This window comes from Bombina bombina, chromosome 6 (genome assembly GCF_027579735.1).
Source record: "Bombina bombina isolate aBomBom1 chromosome 6, aBomBom1.pri, whole genome shotgun sequence".
NCBI lineage: Eukaryota > Metazoa > Chordata > Amphibia > Anura > Bombinatoridae > Bombina > Bombina bombina.
The window spans coordinates 651882676-651905260 of record NC_069504.1 but is presented as its reverse complement, the minus strand read 5'-3'; the positions used below and the strand labels follow the sequence as shown (position 1 = coordinate 651905260).

General features: G+C 40.0%; 2 protein-coding genes across 8 annotated transcripts in view; one reads left to right on the top strand and one right to left on the bottom strand.

Annotated features, from left to right (window-relative positions):
* Positions 1-5157: 5157 nt before the first annotated feature.
* Positions 5158-18458, bottom strand: GDPGP1 (GDP-D-glucose phosphorylase 1). Of its 7 annotated transcripts, none has more exons than XM_053717692.1 (4): positions 18338-18436; positions 17611-17761; positions 15429-15705; positions 5158-6529 (listed from the first exon to the last, which is right to left on the bottom strand). In XM_053717692.1, the coding sequence occupies exon 4, from the start codon at positions 6446-6448 to the stop codon at positions 5270-5272; it is 1179 nt and encodes a 392-aa protein (XP_053573667.1). In that variant the 5' UTR covers positions 6449-6529; positions 15429-15705; positions 17611-17761; positions 18338-18436; the 3' UTR covers positions 5158-5269. The 7 variants fall into 7 exon arrangements, with proteins under 7 accessions (XP_053573667.1, XP_053573668.1, XP_053573669.1 ...); XM_053717693.1 differs by having other exon boundaries at positions 5158-6526; XM_053717694.1 differs by having other exon boundaries at positions 15429-15702.
* A 23-nt stretch (positions 18459-18481) lies between these two features.
* The window catches only part of CIB1 (calcium and integrin binding 1), a 113903-nt gene continuing 109799 nt past the window's right edge, over positions 18482-22585 (top strand). The window contains exon 1 of the mRNA XM_053717699.1: positions 18482-18705. Coding sequence (XP_053573674.1) covers positions 18655-18705 — 51 coding nt within the window. The 5' untranslated portion in view covers positions 18482-18654. The remainder of the gene's footprint in view (positions 18706-22585) is intronic.

The window sequence follows — 22585 nt, the reverse complement described above, 5'->3', positions numbered from 1 at the left end:
TGACGATTCACCGGTCGAGGCTCGGGTCGTACCTGACGTCAGGCATTCAGGAACTGATTGGCCTGGACGGCAGCTTGGCGTCCGATTCCTAACCCTTTCTCGTACCTCCGGTGGGGAGTGATCAAAAAAGTGCTCTAGTAGGATGAGCTGGGTGGCCTCAGCAAGGGTAGTCATTTGTCAGCCGGTGAACCAAGAATTCATGGAGCGGGTGAACCGGTGCGTCGCTCCGTGTGAGGCTGCCCCTCCTGTCTCTTTAGCCCTCGAAACGTCAGCCGGTGAGCCTCCAGCGTGATGGCCTACCAAGCTAGGATGCATTCCTTTACCCGGGTATAGTCTCTCCTGTCCTCCAAGGGAACAGTGTGGAAGGACTCTAGGGCTCATCCTGATAGCTTTCCGATCAGGAGGATGACTCGGTCAGCACTGGCAATGCCCTGTAGTTCGCACTGCATCTCAAATACCTGCAGGTATCGATTAATTGCCTCTTCATTGTCTTTAAAAGGCTCGAAAAGCCTCATGGGGTAGCTTCTTTGGCCGGCACGGCTCCCCCCATAGATTTTTGGACCTCCAGCATTTTGAGCTTGGTGGCGTTGACTATTATCTAAGTGATTACCTCCTTGGGTGGGGTGTTCTCATTGAGGGCCAGTCACCACTGGATCTCCCTCTGGATCTTGGACATTGATGTCCCCCCATCAATGCCTCGCTGGGCTGTTCACTGCTCCGGCTGCTACCGGACTCACTTGCTGGTTTGCAAGCTTGATCGCCTTCCATTAGCTCAGCGATGATTGCTGCCTTGCACTTGTTGCCGGCGACATTCCCCCAAGCTTCCAACAAGTCTTTCAGCATACTCTTCCTGAGCTCAGCGTACTGCTGCTCCATCCGAAGAGGGCTACATTTGGTGAATTGGATGTTCCAGGTAGACGGAAGCATACCACCGCTGCCAACCAATTGTGATGGACACCGGCTACTGTGGTAGCTCCGCCAAGAGGGTGCTTCCTGTACCTGGAACTCGTAGCTATAAAGCGGAGAAGTGATTAAAGCCAGAGCCCATCCAAATAACCAGACAAGACCAGTATTTAGGTGGAACAAGAACATACTTTATTGTGAAAACACACACACTTATATGCACCCAGCTCATCTTGATAAGGGACTTATCAGACCCACAGATCTCCCACCATTCCCGTCCCTCCATAGTCCCCTACAATCCCCATAGTACAGAGGGGTTGGTTTCTGAGGGATCCCGAGGGAGCGGCGGCTATTCCTGGGTACCATTGGAGAGCTCCAGGCCCGAAGATGCTTCAGTCCAAAAAGTGACATGATCCGTCGCTGTGGGCCGGAGCGGGTCAAAGGTACGCTGTGTAAGCCGGGGGGAAGCAGTGGTTGTAGAGGGGTTCGAAACCCCCGGTTCCTGATGGAGCTCCCCTCCAGTAATCACCCCACCTCTTGCCCTCCCTAAGGGGTACCAACTACCAAAAGAGAGGAGCTCTGGGACAAAGGGCCGCTGGAGCGTCCAGGGGTAAAGATCAGCGGGGCCCCGGGGTGGTGCGGCTGACCAGTAGTTCCAGGAGCCCGGCTGGCCGAAAAGGGTTTAGGCAGTTAGTTATCAGATCTTCCGTGAGGGGGTACAAACAAAACAAGCATTGGGAAGAATCTAAGCCATAAGAAGGCCAAATTTGATGTAAAAAGGAGTAGTAGGGGTTGGGTAGCCCTTGCAGCCTGGTATCAGTGACACAATCTTTTTATATGCATACTTTCTAGGGCACCAGCACCTACTGAGCATGTGCAAGATTCACAGTATATAAGTATATGCATTTTGTGATTGGCTGATGGCTGTCACATGATGCAGTGGGAGGTAAAATAGAACCAACTTTAAAATGTGCTAGAAATAAATCTACTACTCATATGAAACTAAGTGCTTTTGCATTGTCTTTTTATTATGCATTTGCTGATTATGCTATTCTACTGTGTTTAGTGGTAAATTAAGAAAACCTTACTTTCCAATCAAGAACTGTGGGATACTGATTTCCATAAGAATAAAGTTTCCACAAACTTATTGCAATTTCTACAACGGGATTTTAACGGTTCTCTTAATGTAAATCGTGACATGACGAGGTTTTAAAAATAGTCAAAAGTTGCATGACTCACTGTACAGTGATTTCAAAAACTCACTGTACAAACTAAAATTAATCTTACCCTATATGTATACAAAACTTTAAAAATTCAAAGTGAAAAAAAGCACATAGTACACACAAGTCCAGCAAATAGACCTCACTCTCACTGTACATAACTGGGTTTTCTATAACTGTAAGAAGACTGTGGTTTTAAACAAACAAGACTGAATGGCGAAAGCTTAAAGGGTCAATCTAGTCAAAATTAAACTTTCATGATTCAGATAGAGCATGCAATTTTAAACAACTTTCCCATTTATTTTTCTCATCAAATTTGCTTTGTTCTTTTGGTATTCTTAGTTGAAAGCTAAACCTAGGTAGGCTCATATGCTAATTTCTAAGCCCCTGAAGTCCGCCTCTTATCTGAATGCATTTGATTTTTGCAGCTAAAGGGTGTTAGTTCATGTGTGCCGTATAGATAGGGTGACCATATTGCCGCTTTAAAACGGAACACATATGAAAAATACATATTTCAGGGTTATATAATGGAACATTATTCAAAACATTTCTTAAAACAGCCCTGACATATGTATTTTCGATATGTGTCCCTTTTTAAAGCGACAATATGGTCACCCTACCTATAGATAACATAGTGCTCACGCCCGTGGAGTTACTTATGAGAGGGCACTGATTGGCTAAAATACAAGTCTGTCAAAAGAACTAAAAAAAGGGGGCAATCTGCAAAGTCTTAGAGACAAGGTAATCACAGAGGTAAAAAGTATATTAATATAACCATGTATCATGCAAAACTGGGGAATGGGTAATAAAAGCATTATCTATCTTTTTAAACAACAAAAATTCTGGAGTAGACTGTCCCTTTAACTCCCCATCACGAGGACGAGATTGATGAGGTACTTTCAAATCCCAAGAACGTGAGTACAAACTAAAAACAAGGATTATAATAACAATTTTGCTAAACATCATCTCTTGATGTTAAAGTTGTGATTTCTATTCTCTCACGTCCTGTAGACCTCGTTTTCTGTTTTCAATATCGCTTATCTATTAAATACATATCCACAGATGGATTATACAATAGTGTTGGATATAAATTTAATCTAGACCACTGGTTTTCAAACCTTGCCTCAAGCCTCCCTAACAGGCCAGATTTTCAGGATTACCTTGGGTAGAGCAGGTAAAATAATGATGCTTACTAATCATCTGATTATTTCACATGTGCTCTAGTTCAGATATCTGGCCTGTTAGGTAGGCCTGATGACAAGTTTGAAAACCAGTGATCTAAACTATCTATACTATAATTGTGTTTGTAAGCGTCCGTCGCCAGTTGCGCACGCATCCTCAAAGAAATGTTGGATGCGCGTGCAGCCGCCTTGCGGCAACAGACAGCTTCAGGAGCTCCAACTCTCAGCTGTAACATAACAGCTGAGAGCTGGAGCTTCTGAAGCTTCAGGCATCTGCTGCATATGGAGCTGGAGCGTGATCGGTGCTCCGCCTCCATATGAGGCCAGATGCCTGATCGTTACAGACGGTGACACTGTAAGGCCTATTTATGAAATGTCTGTCGGACCTGATCCTACAGTGCAGATCAGGTCCGATAGACAACGCTGCAGACTCACGGCCAATCGGCTGCCAGCAGGGGGTGTCAATAAACCCGATCGTACTTGACTGGTTGAATTACGGCGATGTCTGTCCGCCTGTTTAGAACAGGCGGAAAGGTTATGGAGCAGCAGTCTTTAGACCGCTGCTTCATAACTGGTGTTTCTGGCGAGCCTGCAGGCTCGCCAGAAACACAGGCCCTCAAGCTCCATTCGGAGCTTGATAGGCCCCTGTGTGTGTCACCGTCTGTAACTATCTTCTGCTGGTGCTGGTGGGAGGTGTGAATGGGTGGGTGGCTCAGCAGGGAAGGGGAGGCAGTGGGAGTGCCCCAATTTAAAAAAAAAGGACAGGGGAAGAGAGCAAAAGAGAGGGGAGAGGGAGAGCAAAAGAGAGAGGAGAGAGAGCAAAAGAGAGGAGGAGAGAGAGCAAAAGAGGAGGAGAGAGAGCAAAAGAGAGGAGGAGAGAGAGCAAAAGAGAGGAGGAGAGAGAGCAAAAGAGAGGAGGAGAGAGAGAGCAAAAGAGGGGGGGAGAGAGAGCAAAAGAGAGGGGGAGAGAGAGCAAAAGAGAGGGGGAGAGAGAGCAAAAGAGAGGGGGAGAGAGAGCAAAAGAGAGGGGGAGAGAGAGCAAAAGAGAGGGGGGAGAGAGAGCAAAAGAGAGGGGGGAGAGAGAGCAAAAGGGGTGGTGAAAGAATCGACCTGGATGCAGCGTAAATGGCAGGGTGGTTCCGTCACCACAATAGACCGCCATTTCAAAAATGGCAGGGTGGTTCCGTCACCACAAAATACTGCCCTCTGGGCAGGCTTTCCCCACTTATTTATATCAAAGAAGAGTTACAAAACAGGTTGTTTCTACATTTGTAGCTTAAGCAAAAATTAGACTGCCCTTTGGGCAGGCTTATCGACTAGTTTATTTATAAATACATTTAATATGGTATTTGTGGCCATTGTAGAGTCTATGGCACATGTGCAACATAATAGAATTATTACAAATAATCTTGGAATACATGCAAAAGTGGAAAAAGTCATTTTTGCACATTATCAACACCCTTTGTGTCCATTTTGTTGCCTAATTAAAAATCAAAACCCATGATCAAGAGTATTGTGATCATCAAAGCCATTACTGACCATATATTGTATGGGTGATTTTGCTGCTATCTGCTCAGATCTGATCTTTTCCCAAAACAGAAATGGTGTTAGAGCATAGACTGTGATCACTCACTTTAATGTGTCCCACCTACCACCCTTACTCTGTGACAGAAAATTTGAATTTGGTGTTGGATGATATGGTCTGTGAAACGTGGTAAGTGAGGAAAAGCATAACTACGGTATGAATATCAATAGATGTTGGTTGTGATAATAATCACAAAGCTTTGACATGCAGATATTATATAGATTTTAAACCAGCTTTGTAAAACGTAAAAATGAATCCATGTGCTAAATCCATTTTAAAAAATATTTTACATTTATTTGGAGAAGACAACCCACAATAACAGAATAGGAACGGTGAGCATGAAAAGAAATTAAAACACATGATCTTGTTTAGTCACATGTTTAAAGCCCATTTGTAATATGTGCTATTAAATCTGAAGAAAGCTGGACAAATTCATTGTCTGGCAGAAGGTATTTTTTGATGATACCGATTACGTCATCTTCTGTAATACTGTTAAAATCTTCTTGGTTTTTAAATGGAAGGTGCCCTGCAAGCTCACAAAGTGCCACATTAAATGCTGATTCTTCTTTAGCCCCAAAGCATGACTTTCTTGCCCAGATGATAACCCTGATACCTTCTCTACATTCAGAAGAGCCTATATTTCCAGGCTCCCTGCCTCTAGTCGCAAACACATTATGTGCTATGTTCTTGGCAACAAAGTAGTTGGTTACTTTGCAAACACGTTGAGCCACAGAATGCAAATCCTTTCCATTAGTGTAAAATAAGAAGCCAGGAGCAGGAAAATTAGTGAGTTGGTGGAAGTTTATTTTTGGGCACAATGGTTTGCTTTCTGAAGACTCTATTAAAAGTTCTTGATTCAGGTAAAAGCCATGCAGATGCAAATGGTTTACTGAGGCAAATCCCCCAAGGCTGTTAAATCCAACTCTAAATCCTGGGTGGGCACTAAGAAGAATTGATTCCAAACCAAACCTCATGAGATCTTCAGTTAGTATTTGAGGAAGACAAAGAGATGGGTGAGGTATCAATAAAACATGGCCAAATTCAAGCGGACTTACATTAATCACAACTAAAATGCTACTAGACCTGCATATGCCGCTTGGTGTAGATTTACTAGTCAAAGGGCCTTGATCTACACATTTTGTATTGACTTGGAATCCATTCTTACAAGGTGATCTGAATAAATGAAAGATGGCTTCTTCGGGTTTGATCTTATTAAAATTGAACTGTTTTGGGTTATATTGTTGCTGGATGCTCTGAATGTCCTCTGGCTTCCTCCTGTCTAGTCCTCTCTGAATATTAAGCTGTGCTACATATTTGATATTACCAGGTAAAATCTTGGTTTCTAACTTCCATAGAGAATAACGAAACAAACCTTGCTTCATTTTCTCAACCCATTTTGATTGAAGAAGTGTATCAAAGATGGAAAGGAATGGTTTATCAACATCTGCATGTTCATTTATTTCTTGCCATGCACGACTTGGAATGACAAAGTCTTCCTCTGAATAAATATATTCTTCTATTTCTGCTTCATTGACACTTAATATATGTTTTTCTTCCATCTGTACAATAGTATTTGTTCTGTGATACAGCCTCGAGTGTTATTTGAAATGTGTCCAAGCTCAGGTTAATCTTTGTTCCTGCTTAAAAGTTAGAAAAGTTTCAGTGAATATAATAAACATTATAGTTAATCAGAATGTTAACCACTGTAGCATAGAAACAATATTTAACAGAGTGTGAGGGGGCGCTCTATTGCGTTATATAAAAAGACAATTCTACATCCACTTGGTGCAATTTAACCTTCAAATAACACAGATAATAGCATATATATATATATCATATCATATATTAGCATAGCATATTAATCAAACCAAATAATCCAATGGTCACAGATGGAAGTAGTCCTAACAAAGGGTCCCAATTACGGTGTCAAATTAGAGGTGGTGTAATTAATCCAGTGTAATCAGATAGTCCAACTCTATAAGTGGGGCACAAGTAGAAGGCTGCTCTCCTCCTCACAGACTTGTCCGGGAGTAGCTATAGATAAAAGAGATAATAGAGGGGTGCCTCATGTGTGCATTAGTATGTCAGGATGAATCAGTCAAAATAGGCAATGCCAAATGGGTACTCACATTTAGCCCTAGTATACCTATGTATTGGTAGAAGCAGGCTGGTAACTTGGGGTGTGCCAGCTAACCCTAATGCCTGATAAAACAGCCGATGCTAATGCTGAGAAATGAGTTGCATTACATGTAACCATTGCTTGTTATTATTTTTAAATTGTTTTTAATAAACAAACTTGTTTTATACAAGCTCTGGTTCAGCACCTTCTTTGAGCAGTATAACCACTGTTCCTGACTACCTTTTGGAATCTATTACGCCCGGAGTGTGGCAGGATACCCCTGCGCTGTTCAATCCTCACCTGGAGAGGGTTAGCTGGCACACCCCAAGTTACCAGCCTGCTTCTACCAATACATAGGTATACTTGGGCTAAATGTGAGTACCCATTTGTCATTGCCTATTTTGACCGATTCATCCTGACATACTGATGCACACATGAGGCACCCGTCTATTATCTTTTTTATCTATAGCATAGAAACAAAACGGTAGTTATTTTTTTTTATGCATCAAAAATTATTCACTGTATTGCAAAACATCTGGATGCAAAATAAAGGCTGTGGGTACATTTAAATCTGTCATTTTGTTAGAAAAATATGCAAAATCGACCTCTTGAATGCTGTTTAGAGGGAAATTGAACAGTGCAAGATTGTAAAATAAAACATTTAGTAATGTGCAGTTAAAAAAACTTTGTAATATACTTTCATTATTTAATTTGTCCCCTTTTCATGTAATTTTTCCTGTTTTTTTTTATTTTTTATTCCACTATCTATATAAAGTAGTGGGCACCACCACATTTGAACTTAAGTTTTCCTTTTATCTATCTTTCCTGCTGAGGACAATCAGGGACAGATAAAAACAGGCAATAAAAGTCGGTTGAAATACAAAACAAAACAGGAGGGTGCTAAAATAGCATAAAAGAGCTTACAAATTTAAAATAAAGTGAAAGTCAATTCTAGCGTTTGTAAAGTACTTGAAGCACAGTCTTTAAAGAGACAGATTACTGTACATAAACACCCAGAAACAGACTTAAAGGTGCAGATCACAGTATGCTCAAAAATATGCAGAGCACACACAGCCTTAAAGGAAAAAGGTACAGGTACACACATACAAACACTAGGATTGACCATTGGAACAAATAAAGGAGACTTTCATTCATGAAGTATGAAATACTTCATGCAGAAAGCTTCTTTATTTGTTTCAAGCGTTAGCCGCACTGAGCTGCTCAGGCAGCATGCTGTTTTGCTTGAGAGGTGACATTTTCCCAAATTAGCCAATAGCGTGCAGGAAATCCGGCTTGGTGCTGCGTGGTGCCGGATTCCCCGCACAGTATTTGCTAAGAGATGGAAACGTCAACTCTTAGCGAAACAACGTTCTGCCGTGGGGCAGCCTGAGCAGCTCAGTGCGGCAAACGCTTGAAACAAATAATGAAGCTTTCTGAATTAAGTATTTTATACTTCATGAATGAAAGTCCCCTTTATTTGTTTCAATGGTCAATCCTAGCGTTTGTATGTGTGTACCTATAGCTTAATTACTGTGTGTGCACGGTCTGAGTTTTTCCTTTAAGGGCTGTGTGTGCTCTGTATATTTTTGAGCATACTGTGATCTGCACCTTTAAGTCTGTGTCTGGGTGTTTATGTAAAGTGATCTGTCTCTTTAAAGACTGTGCATCAAGTATGCCTGTTTCTTTAAGAGTGTGCGTGTTTGTGCTGTCCCTTTTAAGACTGTGTGCTTATGGTTTAAGCTGTTGCTTTAAGTCTGTGTGCACTGTGTGTCTGTACCATTTAATACAGTGTGTGTGCGGTGCAAGCAGTCCTTTTAAAATCACAAGATAGCTTATGGAATCCACACACATCTGTGAGCTGTCCTTCTGTGTGTGTGACAATTTAAAGCTGTGTGTATATGTTTTTGTGTGCTATCAGCGGTTCCTTTAAGACAGTGGAACCAAAGATGAAAAGCTTACTGGCATGGAGAGAAATCTTTAGGGTTTTTTTTAGCATTATATATTAATATGGAGGTGTCTCTCCTTCACATGCAGGACAATGCTTCAATGCTTAGAGAGATAAACAGCTCTTTAGCTAAAATTTGCCTTTATAAAAAAAATTTGGGACCTCAAAGTACTGACGAGATTTCTTAGATAATCCCTTTAACCCCTTAAAAGGAATACTAAACACAAATTTTGTCTTTAAGGATTCAGATAGAGCCTGCAGTTTTAAGCAACTTTCTAATTTACTCCTATTATCATTTTTTTTCTCATTCTCATGCTATCTTTATTTAAAAAGCAGAATGTAAAGCTTAGGAGCCGGCGCGTTTTTGGTTCAGAACCTGGGTTATGGTTGCTTATTGGTGGCTAAATGCAGCTGCCGACCACACTTTTATTATTCATTGCAAGGAATGGGTTAATCAGGTTGCCTGTAAGGTTAATTTTAGCTTTAGTGTAGAGATTACCTCCCACTGCTTGATCCCTACCTGATCCTTCTCAAACATCTCTCTTCCCTCCTTCACCCCCCACTAGTCACCACCATCTTAGGTACTGGCAGACAGTCTGCTGTTTAAATCCTCTTTTTTTTTTTTTTTTTAAATAGGAATTATTATTATTTTTCCACCTTCCTGATCACTCCCAAAACGCTCTCTAACCCTCCCCCTCTAACTAGTTTCTGCCATTTTAGGTAACATTTAGCTCTTTATTTACATAATTAACAAACACATTTTTCTGTAGTGTAGTTGCCCCTTACCTCATTTACCACACCTCCCCTGTCTAAGTGATCATTTCCCCTACCCTTAATTCCCCCTCTCCACTCTAGGACCCCCCTCTCCCTCTTTATCCCTCGTGCAATTATTTGTTCACACTGAGTGCATCACTGGATTACAACCCTACGACTTTGGGGTTGTACGACTTTGTACTCTTTTTTTCGTGCACATTTTTACTTATTTTCACTTATTTTTCCACCTAAGACCTTTGTTATTTTTACATTATAATTCACAGCCATTTGTGAATTTTTTCCACTGACTTTTTTCACAGTTGTGATCACTTTTTATATTTTTTATTTTTTAAATCCATTTTTATATATTTTTATTCCACACTTATTAATTGGCACATACAGTCGACTGCAAACCCATTTCAATAGGTAATAAATACCCTCCATCACTCTTGGACAGGTGTTAACACTGCATCACATAATTTCAATATCCCATCATTTGCAAGGGAATATCAACCAGCATCGGTTCCTAACCCTCATTAGAATTTCATGCTTACACTTTTAAATCTTTTTAACGGATATAATATTGCTTAAATTGTGATATTGTGGATCCACATTTATTGTATTTTATTGTATTTTGGAGCTCATATTGTATCATGCTACCTAAATTTCACATGTGATATTAGGAAAGATTGTAATTAAACTTGTTTTTAGTACACCAACGCTTTGTTGACACCTAGCCTATTTTAGGCGCTTTGAACACATACAGGGAGTGCAGAATTATTAGGCAAATGAGTATTTTGACCACATCATCCTCTTTATGCCTGTTGTCTTACTCCAAGCTGTATAGGCTCGAAAGCCTACTACCAATTAAGCATATTAGGTGATGTGCATCTCTGTAATGAGAAGGGGTGTGGTCTAATGACATCAACACCCTATATCAGGTGTGCATAATTATTAGGCAACTTCCTTTCCTTTGGCAAAATGGGTCAAAAGAAGGACTTGACAGGCTCAGAAAAGTCAAAAATAGTGAGATATCTTGCAGAGGGATGCAGCACTCTTAAAATTGCAAAGCTTCTGAAACGTGATCATCAAACAATCAAGCGTTTCATTCAAAATAGTCAACAGGGTCGCAAGAAGCGTGTGGAAAAACCAAAGCGCAAAATAACTGCCCATGAACTGAGAAAAGTCAAGCGTGCAGCTGCCAAGATGCCACTTGCCACCAGTTTGGCCAGATTTCAGAGCTGCAACATCACTGGAGTGCCCAAAAGCACAAGGTGTGCAATACTCAGAGACATGGCCAAGGTAAGAAAGGCTGAAAGACGACCACCACTGAACAAGACACACAAGCTAAAACGTCAAGACTGGGCCAAGAAATATCTCAAGACTGATTTTTCTAAGGTTTTATGGACTGATGAAATGAGAGTGAGTCTTGATGGGCCCGTGGCTGGATTGGTAAAGGGCAGAGAGCTCCAGTCCGACTCAGACGCCAGCAAGGTGGAGGTGGAGTACTGGTTTGGGCTGGTATCATCAAAGATGAGCTTGTGGGGCCTTTTCGGGTTGAGGATGGAGTCAAGCTCAACTCCCAGTCCTACTGCCAGTTTCTGGAAGACACCTTCTTCAAGCAGTGGTACAGGAAGAAGTCTGCATCCTTCAAGAAAAACATGATTTTCATGCAGGACAATGCTCCATCACACGCGTCCAAGTACTCCACAGCGTGGCTGGCAAGAAAGGGTATAAAAGAAGAAAATCTAATGACATGGCCTCCTTGTTCACCTGATCTGAACCCCATTGAGAACCTGTGGTCCATCATCAAATGTGAGATTTACAAGGAGGGAAAACAGTACACCTCTCTGAACAGTGTCTGGGAGGCTATGGTTGCTGCTGCACGCAATGTTGATGGTGAACAGATCAAAACACTGACAGAATCCATGGATGGCAGGCTTTTGAGTGTCCTTGCAAAGAAAGGTGGCTATATTGGTCACTGATTTGTTTTTGTTTTTGAATGTCAGAAATGTATATTTGTGAATGTTGAGATGTTATATTGGTTTCACTGGTAAAAATAAATAATTGAAATGGGTATATATTTGTTTTTTGTTAAGTTGCCTAATAATTATGCACAGTAATAGTCACCTGCACACACAGATATCCCCCTAAAATAGCTATAACTAAAAACAAACTAAAAACTACTTCCAAAACTATTCAGCTTTGATATTAATGAGTTTTTTGGGTTCATTGAGAACATGGTTGTTGTTCAATAATAAAATTAATCCTCAAAAATACAACTTGCCTAATAATTCTGCACTCCCTGTACACTTACCAATACCTTTCTCTAGGCTAGCTCGGTAGCCTTTTGTTCAGAGCTATAGGTGTGCTTGGTCTTCGGCGCTATATCCATAATAACACGTTTATGCTTGCTTATTGGTGGCTAAATGCAGCTGCCGACCACACTTTTATTATTCATTGCAAGGAATGGGTTAATCAGGTAGCCTGTAAGGATAATTTTAGCTTTAGTGTAGAGATTACCCTCCCACTGCTTGATCCCTACCTGATCCTTCTCAAACATATCTCTTCCCTCCTTCACCCCCCCCCCGCCACACTGGTACCACCATCTTAGGTACTGGCAGACAGTCTGCCAGTATTCAGTTTAAGTCCTCTTTTTTTTTTTCTTTTTAATAATTTTGGAATTATTATTATTTTTCCACCTTCCTGATCCCTCCCAAAACGCTCTCTAACCCTCCCCCCTCTAACTAGTTTCTGTAATTTTAGGTATCCATTTATCTCTTTATTTACATAATAAACAATCAAACACATTTTTCAGTAGTGTAGTTGCCCCTTACCTCATTTACCCCACCTCACCTCTCTAAGTGATCTTTTCCCCTACCCTTAATTCCCCCTCTCCACTCTAGGACCCCCCTCTCCCTCCTTATCCCTCCCTCATTCACTATTGATTTTTTTCTGCAGTGTAGCGGTCCCACCTGTTACCGCTCCAACCTCCAGCGATGGGCCACCCACACACCTCCGTCCTAACCATCCCACACCACCAACGAACGGCACCACCGCTACCCGGTGCAGAGAGGGACAAAAAGAGTGGGCATGCAGAAATAGCATGATATTGCCACTGTTAGCGAGATCGCGGCAGAAAGAGGCCCAGGACAGCAGCACGACAGGGTATGAAGCTGGTCCTAAAGGGCTTAACGACCAGTGCCGTACAGAGTACGTAGCTGGTCGTTAAGGGGTTAAAGTGAAAGTAAACTATCCCCAACCTCTATGTCGCACCGAAAAATACATCTTAAAATATGTTGAGTTTAATTCATCAGTTTTTTAAAAGCTCTATTTTTATCACATTTATTTACCTTCCAAGCCGCAACACTATAACGCCGTTTCTCCACCCGCCTCCAAAAAAAAAAAATTGTCTTTTGTGATGACGAATATCGCTATACCTAATTTTATTGGTCCCCCAGTGGCGTCTGAAAATCTTCAATTTACGCCCCCACCCATTGCGCATGCGTCTCTCATTGAATTTACTCCCTGTATAGAACCGCGTTCATGAGACACGCATGCGCATTGACCTCAACAGGGAAACCCAGCTAATTGGTATGAATGATAAAAGATTAAAATTTTGAAAACAGTAACGAATTTAAAAAAAATAAGTTAGCGACTACATTTAATGTTAGTAGGTGAATCCATGGCATTAATAAAGTATATGAAAATTTACTTTCACTTTAAGGCTGTGTAGGTTGTATGTGTATACAGGTATACCTCACTTTACAGAGCTTCACTAATACAGCGCTTTGTGGAGCTGAAGTTCAGCCTCCAAGGATTTTAAAACAGTGCTATAATCATCGGTAAATTGTGAGAAAAGTGACTGGCACCATTGTATTATGCTTAGTTCACTCTGTCTACAGCATTACAGTGCAATCTGTGTCTCAGTGCTATAGTCTGGCAAATTTTACTACAGTAATTGTCACTATTTTATTGGTACAGTATTTATTGAATAATAATTGAATACTGTGCTGTGCGAGTGTTAAACTAAATGTAGCACTATTGCACCCCTAATATGTGTTAGTTCAAACATGTTTTAAACAAACTGGCAAGTGAAAAGAAAGCTAAAACTGCCTTGTTTCACTTTAAGGCGGTTTTCACTTTACAGCGGGGCTCCGGTCCCTAACCCGCTGTATGAGTGGGGTATACCTGTATCTGTACCTTAATTACTGTGTGTGCATGGCCTGAGTTTTTACTTTAAGGCTGTGTGTGCTCTGCATATTTTTGTGCATACTGTGATCTGCACCTGTGTTTTTATGTGAAGTGATCTGTCTCTTTAAAGATTGTGCATCAAGTACACCTGTACCTTTGAGTCTGTGTGAATGTGGTGTGATTTGTCACTTTTAAGACTGTGTGTGTATGCCTATTTCTTGTTGGGTGAGCTGTCCCTTTAAGGGTGTGCGCGTTTGTGCTGTCCCTTTTTTTTTTTTAAATTTAAAGTATAAACTTTATGAACAAATATCAATGTTACCACATCAGAAATCAAGGTCATCAACGATTATCAAGGCACACAACAAGTACAGACAGACAATACATGATGTTGACAAGAGTATACATTGATAGCAGTCGTACAGTTTAACATAACGCATATTCCATAGGATAGTATCCTACAACATAGGATACTCACAATCGCTTAGATCTTCAAGGTTAGAAATATTGAAGGTTGTGTCCGACTGGGTAAAGAATGGAGGGATGGGGGGAGAGAGAGAAAAAAAAAGGGGGGGAGGGAAAGTCGGCTACAAGAGATGAAAGAGAATTAAGAGGAGGAATAGGAAAACAGAGTTTCTACCTGCTGTTTAATGTGTTTCCAGATATTCCAGGCCTTGTACTGTCCCTTTTAAGACTGTGTGCTTATGGTATAAGCTGTTGCTTTAGGGCTGTGTGCACTGTGTGGCTGTACCATTAATACAGTGTGTGTGCAGTGCAAGCAGTCCTTTTAAGGCTGCATGCTTAATGTGTTCTTGTGTATACTGTGACATGTCCCTTTAAAACTGTTTGGGTGTGCTTTGTGTGTGTGTCAGCCCTTTTAAAGACTGTGTATGTGACAGTGCCATTAAGACAGTGTGCGTGTGGTGTGAGTTGTTTGTGTGTGGTGTGATCTTTTACTTTAAAGGGACAGTCTAGCCCAAAATAAACTTTGATTCAGATAGAGAATGTAATTTTAAATAATTTTCAAATTTACATATATCACCAATTTTGCTTTGTTCTCTTGGTATTCTTAGTTGAAAGCTAAACCTAGGATGTTCATATGCTAATTTCTAAGCCCTTGAAGGCTGCCTCTTCTCTCAAGGCATTTTGACAGTTTTTACCACTAGAGGGTGTTAGTTCATGTGTGTCATATAGATAACACTATGCTCAGGCACGTGGAGTTCCAGTGAACCAGCTCTGATTGGCTAAAATGGATGTCTGTCAATAGAACTGAAAAAAGGGGGCAGTTTGCAGAGGCTTAGATACAAGGTAATCACAGAGGTAAAAAGTGTATTTATATAACTGTGTTGGTTATGCAAAACTAGGGAATGGGTAATAAAGGGATTATCTATCTTTTTAAACAATAAAAATTCAGGTGTAGACTGTCCCTTTAAGGTTGTGTGTTTGTGTGCCTGTCCAATTATGTCTGAGTGTGTGTGTGTGGTGTGAGTTGTCTATTCAAAAAGACAGTCAACAGCGCAAACACACTCACCTATTTGTAAACAATATCTCTCGGTAATCCTCTTTCATCATGTTACAGCCTGACCTCCATATGGGATTAAAAAGTTATTTTGATTTCTTTCTGCGCTGTATATTGATTGCAAATGGCCGCCAGACTCCTCTCATACGTTGTGTGGTTTTTCTGAATTTGGTACTTTAACCAGTGTTGATACTTTCGACTAGTTCACATTGTTATGAGCATGCGCATTTTGTAGTTACGTGCAGACTATTTCATGAATCCAGAACCTTTTTTCTGCATACAATTTCTACTGCCGGATGAAAAAAAGAGAGAACACATAGGCTTGATTACAACAATATATGGAGCGCAACACAGGTAAGATAACACAAACATATGTATGTATATATATATATATATATATATATATATATATATATACATACATACAGTATATATATATATATATACATACAGTATATATATATATATATATATATATATATATATATATATATATATATATATATATAACTGCTCCTCAGGTATTGCACAGCACAATTTGTATAAAGTGCACGTGTGATGACTTGCACACAACGTTGTGATGTGTTTGGGGATGACGTGCATGAGTATAAGGAAAAACAAAGAAATTTACCTCTATGAGGAAAGAGGAAGAGTTTGGGGGCCATTTTACCTAGCAAGACGACGACGAAAAAAGTAAAAAAATGTTTTTATTCTCATATGAAGTTGTACATGCGAAACAGGCAGGAGGACTGTGTGGTGTGAGTTGTCCCTTTAAAGGCTGTGTGGGGTGTTTGTGTGTGAGTGTATGGTGAGTAGTACATGCATTTTGTGCGTGTAAGTGGCCGCCTATGCCTTTAACATTGGGTATTCCTTTACACTGTATGCTTTGTATGTGCCTGTGCCATTAACACTTTGTGAGCGTGCAAGGTTGTGTGTGTGCATACTGTGATCTGTCTCTTTAAGACTGTGTGTGGTGTGAGCTGTTCCTTTAAAAGCTGTAAGTTGTGTGTGACTGTTTCTTTGGGAGTGTACAAGGTTGTGTGTGAGTGTATACTGTGACCGATCCCTTGGTGTGAGTTGTCTCTTTAAAGGTTTGTGGTGTGTGTGTGTGTGTCTGTCCCTTTAAGACTGTGTGAGCATTTGGTGAATTTTGCGCTAGGATTTACCATCACTAAAAATAAAGGCAAACTTCATTAGTTAAAAAAAAAAAAAACAGACGAATAGGTACCTTTTTTCGCAAGCAGCTTCAGCACTAAGCTAAGCGCCTGCAGCTGCCCACAGCACAGCTCAGTATTGCAATGAGGTGATGTGTCCACCACTTAGCCAATAGCTGTGTTAGCCTACAGCATAATACTGAAGGGCAGGCAGTGCTATTGGCTAAGAGGTGAAAACGTAAGCTCGTTAATGTTGCTGGGCTTTAGCGCCGAAGGATGAAATACGTCCTAACCGCTTGGCTTTCCTGAAGCCACTGTCGCTTCCTTGATGAGAACGCGGTCTGGAGGGACGCGATCCCATCATTGAAATGTCGTGATCACGTGCACGATTGCGAGATTTCAATTTGTTTACATCGGGACAGTTGATCCGATGTAGACACGTTAACCCTGGCACGAAAGGGTTAATAAAGGTCACCTTTATTTTTAGTGATGGTAAATCCTAGCATTTTTTAAACGCTAGAATTTATCATCACTATGAGAACATTATTTTCTCACCAGTCTGTACAGTTGGCACTGGTTTATAAAAACCTGCAGAAGTTAGGGCTGAGGGTTTTATACAATGGCTGGGAAAAGTATATGGATTTTACCCCTCAAAATATGGCTCACCTTTTCATTCATGAGGACACACTGTAGTATAGATGGCCGAGGTGGCAACCCTCCATACCAATTTTTGAAGTAAAATAATGCCACATAGTCCAGAAAATAATTTAGAACGCTAATTCAGATTTTTACCTGCACATTTATACTAATGAGCAAGGCCAATATTTTTTTCCAGAAAAGGTGGCAATCCTATCTTAATTGTGCAAGTTTACTTTTGACTTTCCTATCTCTGTAGGTAATTCCTATAAAACTCATACATAGATTTATTATGTACGAGAGAGCCGTTTTAAGATTGATACACCTTTAGAAATTTTATACGAGACGAGTACGTTCTGTAATATTATACTGCATGGACCCCCCCCCCCCCCCATCCATAATACCTGTGTCATCCAATCCCAGTCAGCACAGCACACTGATGATCTCAAGTCCAGCATGGGTGAACTTCCTGGAAAGCGTCTACGCCCTACTCAGACTGTACTACTGAACCTCGATTAGGGGAGACGAGAAGAGGGGAACTGAAGCAACTAAGTCCTGTTACAAAACATTTACAATTATGTTCTGCGTAAAAATATTTATTAACAATCCGAATATTATTTTGTTAGTGAAACACATCAGTACTTTTATATTTGTGATACACTATCGTGCAGTATTTTGTAAACAACCCTTATGCAATTATATGGTTTTAACTTCCACATCAAGCATTTCAGGTTGTAATATTCTTCGACATGGACAATTTAGAAAGTTTTCTATAATCGTTCGTTCCATAACCGGGATAGCGAACATTTTTTAATGTGCCCTAATTGGTTTTACTCTTCTAAAAATAGTATCTTCAATGCGCCGTACTTTGTTTTTTAAGAGACACTAACAAAACATCAAAACTTTTTTTCTTTAAAATTATATATATATATATATATATATATATTCTAGGTAACTGCTGTATAATGCCTTACATTAAATATATATATATATATATATATATATATAATTAATCGGTACAATTGTAGCCAATCAACCCAACTTTAGGCTCTCCTACAGCAGTGCATTATTTTTAGAACTGAGCAGTCATTACACTTTTAGTTGATATAGTGATAATGGCCAAAGACTTACCCCAACAGCCTCGCCTCTAACTATAATGTAAATAACATAAGATTCCCTCCCTCCGTCTCAGGTAAAACAAAAAGGACCGCCCCTTTCAGTGTTGCAGCAGGTGAAGAACATGACGTCACGCCCCCACTGACTAAGAGAGGCTGAGTCTAGAGTGCAAGTCACTTCTTTATTAGCTAGAAAGAGACGGAAGCTAGTATGCAAAATATAGGTTGCCCCAGGCTACAGTGACGTTGGAGGCGGAAACAGGTAGACTTTGGGGAACAGAAAGTTGTCGGAGTTACTTTGAGGGTGACAAGTTTGCTGTGTGCGCTGTAAACATGGGGAGCGGATCCAGCCAGCTGGCCAAAGCGCTGCTCAATGAGTACCAGGTATTTGGAGTGAAACATGTATGGCGAAATGAGAAAACATTACTTGTAATAAGTATGAGTTTAATATTCGTTTCAACTTTAATATTAATGTTTGCATCTACCAGAAAGAGGTAATGTATTCATAACTAGAAATGTTTCACACTGTTTACATATTATAATGGTAACTAATATGTGCACAAGATAGTGGGCATGATACTTACATTGCCGTGTTTTAAAATATAGTAAGAAATTCCTAGGAGATACCTGTTCAAGAGTTGTTTGTGTGACTTAGTGCATTTAACCTTTTAGTTAAAGGGACTCACCCTTTAAAAAAACAACATTATTATGACTCCCATAGGCTTTATAGATGTCTAAATGGAAAGATAGCCTGCAAAAACACAATCTACAGATTATTCCTGCTTGGTCACATGCATACTTGGGTACAGGTGACACTGTGGTAACCTGTTATGTTTAGTTTGTATGCATATATGTTATGAGTATTCAGCATTGGTCTCTTGAGTTTCTGTACTGTCATCGGTGCAAGTGAGTGCATTTTTCTCCCCCCCCCCCCTCTATGGAAACTTGAGCATTTGTTTTGCACATGTTAAGAGTATGTATGTATGTGTGTATGTGTGTGTGTATATATATATATATATATATATATATATATATATATATATATATTTTAGGTTGTGTGCTGCCCTAGGCACTCAAAATTCTGCTGACCCCCCCCCCCCCCCCAAAGGTTTTAAGCCTTTTTTTCCCCTTAATATGTTTTTGGGTCAGTGTGTAAAATGTTTTATTTTTATTTAAGAAAAGGGAGAGAAAAGAAGGGAAGGGGAGAAAAGGGAGGGGGAGGGAGAGAGAAGAGAAAAGGGGGGAGGGAAAGAAAGGAATGAAAGGAGTTGAGAGAAAAAAGTGAGTTAAGGAAGGGAGAGGAGGGGAAGGAAAAGAAGAATACACTTTGAAACAATCACTGCCCGCATGCAACAACATACAGTAATTACCATCGTTCAAGTAATTTAAACTTTTTATGTGTCCGTTTTACTATTTACTCCATAGGTTCATGAATGCAGACAAAGCTAGCTATTAGTAGCTAACATACATTAGCACTGAGAGTTTATGATTAGACATCACAAGCTGATCTAAGCAGTGCACAGAGGCATCCAGTCTGTTAGTTACTATGACCTGCAATAAGCACTGCGCTCGCAGACCCACCACAGCTGACAAGGGGAGGCAGCATATCGGCACAAGGTCTTCTCCTCCAGCCTCACCTTGTAAGCATATCACCGGGCAAGTTTCTCGCCAAGAACGCTTCCACTGCAAAAATTCAGGCGGCTCTAAATGAAGCAATGGTTTAAAGGAGCACTGTCCGTGAAGAGTGACCTTAAAAGCCTGCACTTTATTGCTCACGTACTGTGTGCTGGCTTTTAGAGAGAGGATAGGGCAGGTACTGTGTGCTGCCCCTCCCAAATATGCTGCCCTAGGCACCGGCCTTGTTGGCCTAGGCCATAATATGCCCCTGTGTGTGTGTATATCTATCTCTCTATCCCAGCAGGATAAGCACAGTCCTTCTCATATTATGTAACTGCCAGGGTGCACATCAAAAAAGCAGAAATGTAGCCAAAGAAAGAACGGCACTCTCTGGACTTGCATAAAAATGTTACCTTTATTTATACCAGTTTAAAAAGAGGCATGAAGTTTCAGGATTCTTACAATCCCTTTATCAAATGCCAAATATGTTTTTAGATTCACTGAGGTGAATCACACACACAATTTTTTTTTTTTTTTTTTTTTTTTTTTTTTTTTTTTTGTGCATCACTACTAAAGGTTGACACTAACACTACATGCCTTGTAAAGAAGAGGTCTAATAGACAAAAGCAAGCATCTGTCTCAACATTCTAAATCTTGGCTTATGCAGACATCATCATCTTTTTGTTGGAATGGAGATGCAAAGTTAAAGGGACACTGACTGAACCCAAATTTTTTTCTTTCGTGATTCAGACAGAGCATGAAACTTTAAGCAACTTTCTAATTTACTCCTATTATCAAATTTTCTTCATTCTCTTGGTATCTTTATTTGAAATGGAAGTTTAGATGCCGGCTCATTTTTGGTGAGCAACCTGGGTTGTTCTTGCTGGTTGGTGGATAAATTCATCCACCAATAAAAAAAAGTGCTGTCCAGAGTCCTCAATCAAAATGCTTAGATGCCTTCTTTTTCAAATAAAGATAGCAAGAGAACGAAGAAAAATTGATAATGGGAGTAAATTAGAAAGTTGCTTAAAATTGCATGCTCTATCTGAATCACGAAAAAGAAAAAAAATTGGGTTCAGTGTCCATTTTTAATATGGTAGCAATAGGTAGCCGCTAAAGTTTGTGGACTTTCTCCCTCCAAACAGACTGTATCAGTATAGGTATACAACAAAAAACCTTAATGGCTACTTTGATAATGATAATACAGTAGCAGTTGGTTTAAAAGCCATAATTATCTGGACAATTCTTTTGGTGAGGTTTTACCTCCCTTCATGATTTTTTTGGTAATACATTAGTTGTAGAGATCTTGATACATTCTAAATTCAGAGAAGGGCAATAGTGTGTTTTTTTTTTTTTTTTTTTTCTCCTGGCAGAATGTCACATGTCTAGACAAAGTGTTCCTCTTGGTAAGATCAGCAAATTCAGATTTTTACATGTCTTCATATCCCAAGTTTGCAATGATTGCTTTGGTTCAGTGGACATATTTGCGCATGTATCAGATTACATTTTTTGTTGTGAGTATGTGGTCTCTACCCTTGCTTACAAGATTCAGATCCCTTGGATCAAGCAAGCTTCCTTGTTAGCAGTTTCTGAACTGTCTTTAGAATTGGTCGTTGGTGGCACACTCATGGGATATAAATTTGATTGACTTTCACAAGGCTGGAGAGCGGTATAAATGTTGAGAATGGTTTATGGAGTCTTGTTGAGACCATTTTCTTCCAGTATATGAAAATTAAGATCCACCTACTGCTTTCTCAGTGTTTTTAGACTCTGCTGGAGGAATCCTTTTGTGAAGGTTCAAACAACATCTCAGCAGTGTCATCTGGGAAAGGTCAAGAAGGAAGTTGAACAAGGAAGGTAGCAATTATTTTTTTTTACTTGGCAGTGCAGTTGTTGGATTTAACAATGGTTTGTCTCCATGACATTATTATTACCAACTTTAAACACAAATTCGCAACAGGAGGCAAACATTTGTACAGCTTCAAAAATTTTTTTTTATAAAACATTAGTATAGGGACAAGCATGCTAGTGACTTATACAGCCCTTCTAATGCTTTTTGCACTCACAAGCACTCTCTCAAATGCCCTTGTGTGCAGCCTCACTACCTTCTTACAAAGTGCCATAGAACCATGGCTGTTATTGGTTTCTATTGAGCCAAGAAGGTTGTAGTGTTTTTGTTTGTTTTTTTTGTTGCTCCAATGTTGTGTCACATGTTTACTACTTGTAAGCCTTTTGTGTCTCATTTAGAATTGCCTCTATTTTCTTCCAGCCTGTGCAGGAAGCCCATCTTTGTTAACCCCTTCACTAATGGGACTTTCAGAGGAAAAACTTGCCCAAAATACTCAAGCATTTAGCATTTTTGCTATCGCTCCATTTAAACAGAAATATAGCCTTTTTTATTTACCTGTCAAAACTAATATATATATATATATATATATATATATATATATATATATATATATATATATATATATATACATACATACACAAACAAGGTATCAGCGCACATCCATTTTCAAAAGCACAACATATATTTTTTGAACTGCTGCAAATACATCAAGAGACCACTATTCTTTTTAAATAATATTGGGAACTTAGTCACACAATATGGCCATATTTTGCTTAGCCAGTCACCACTTACAAGGTG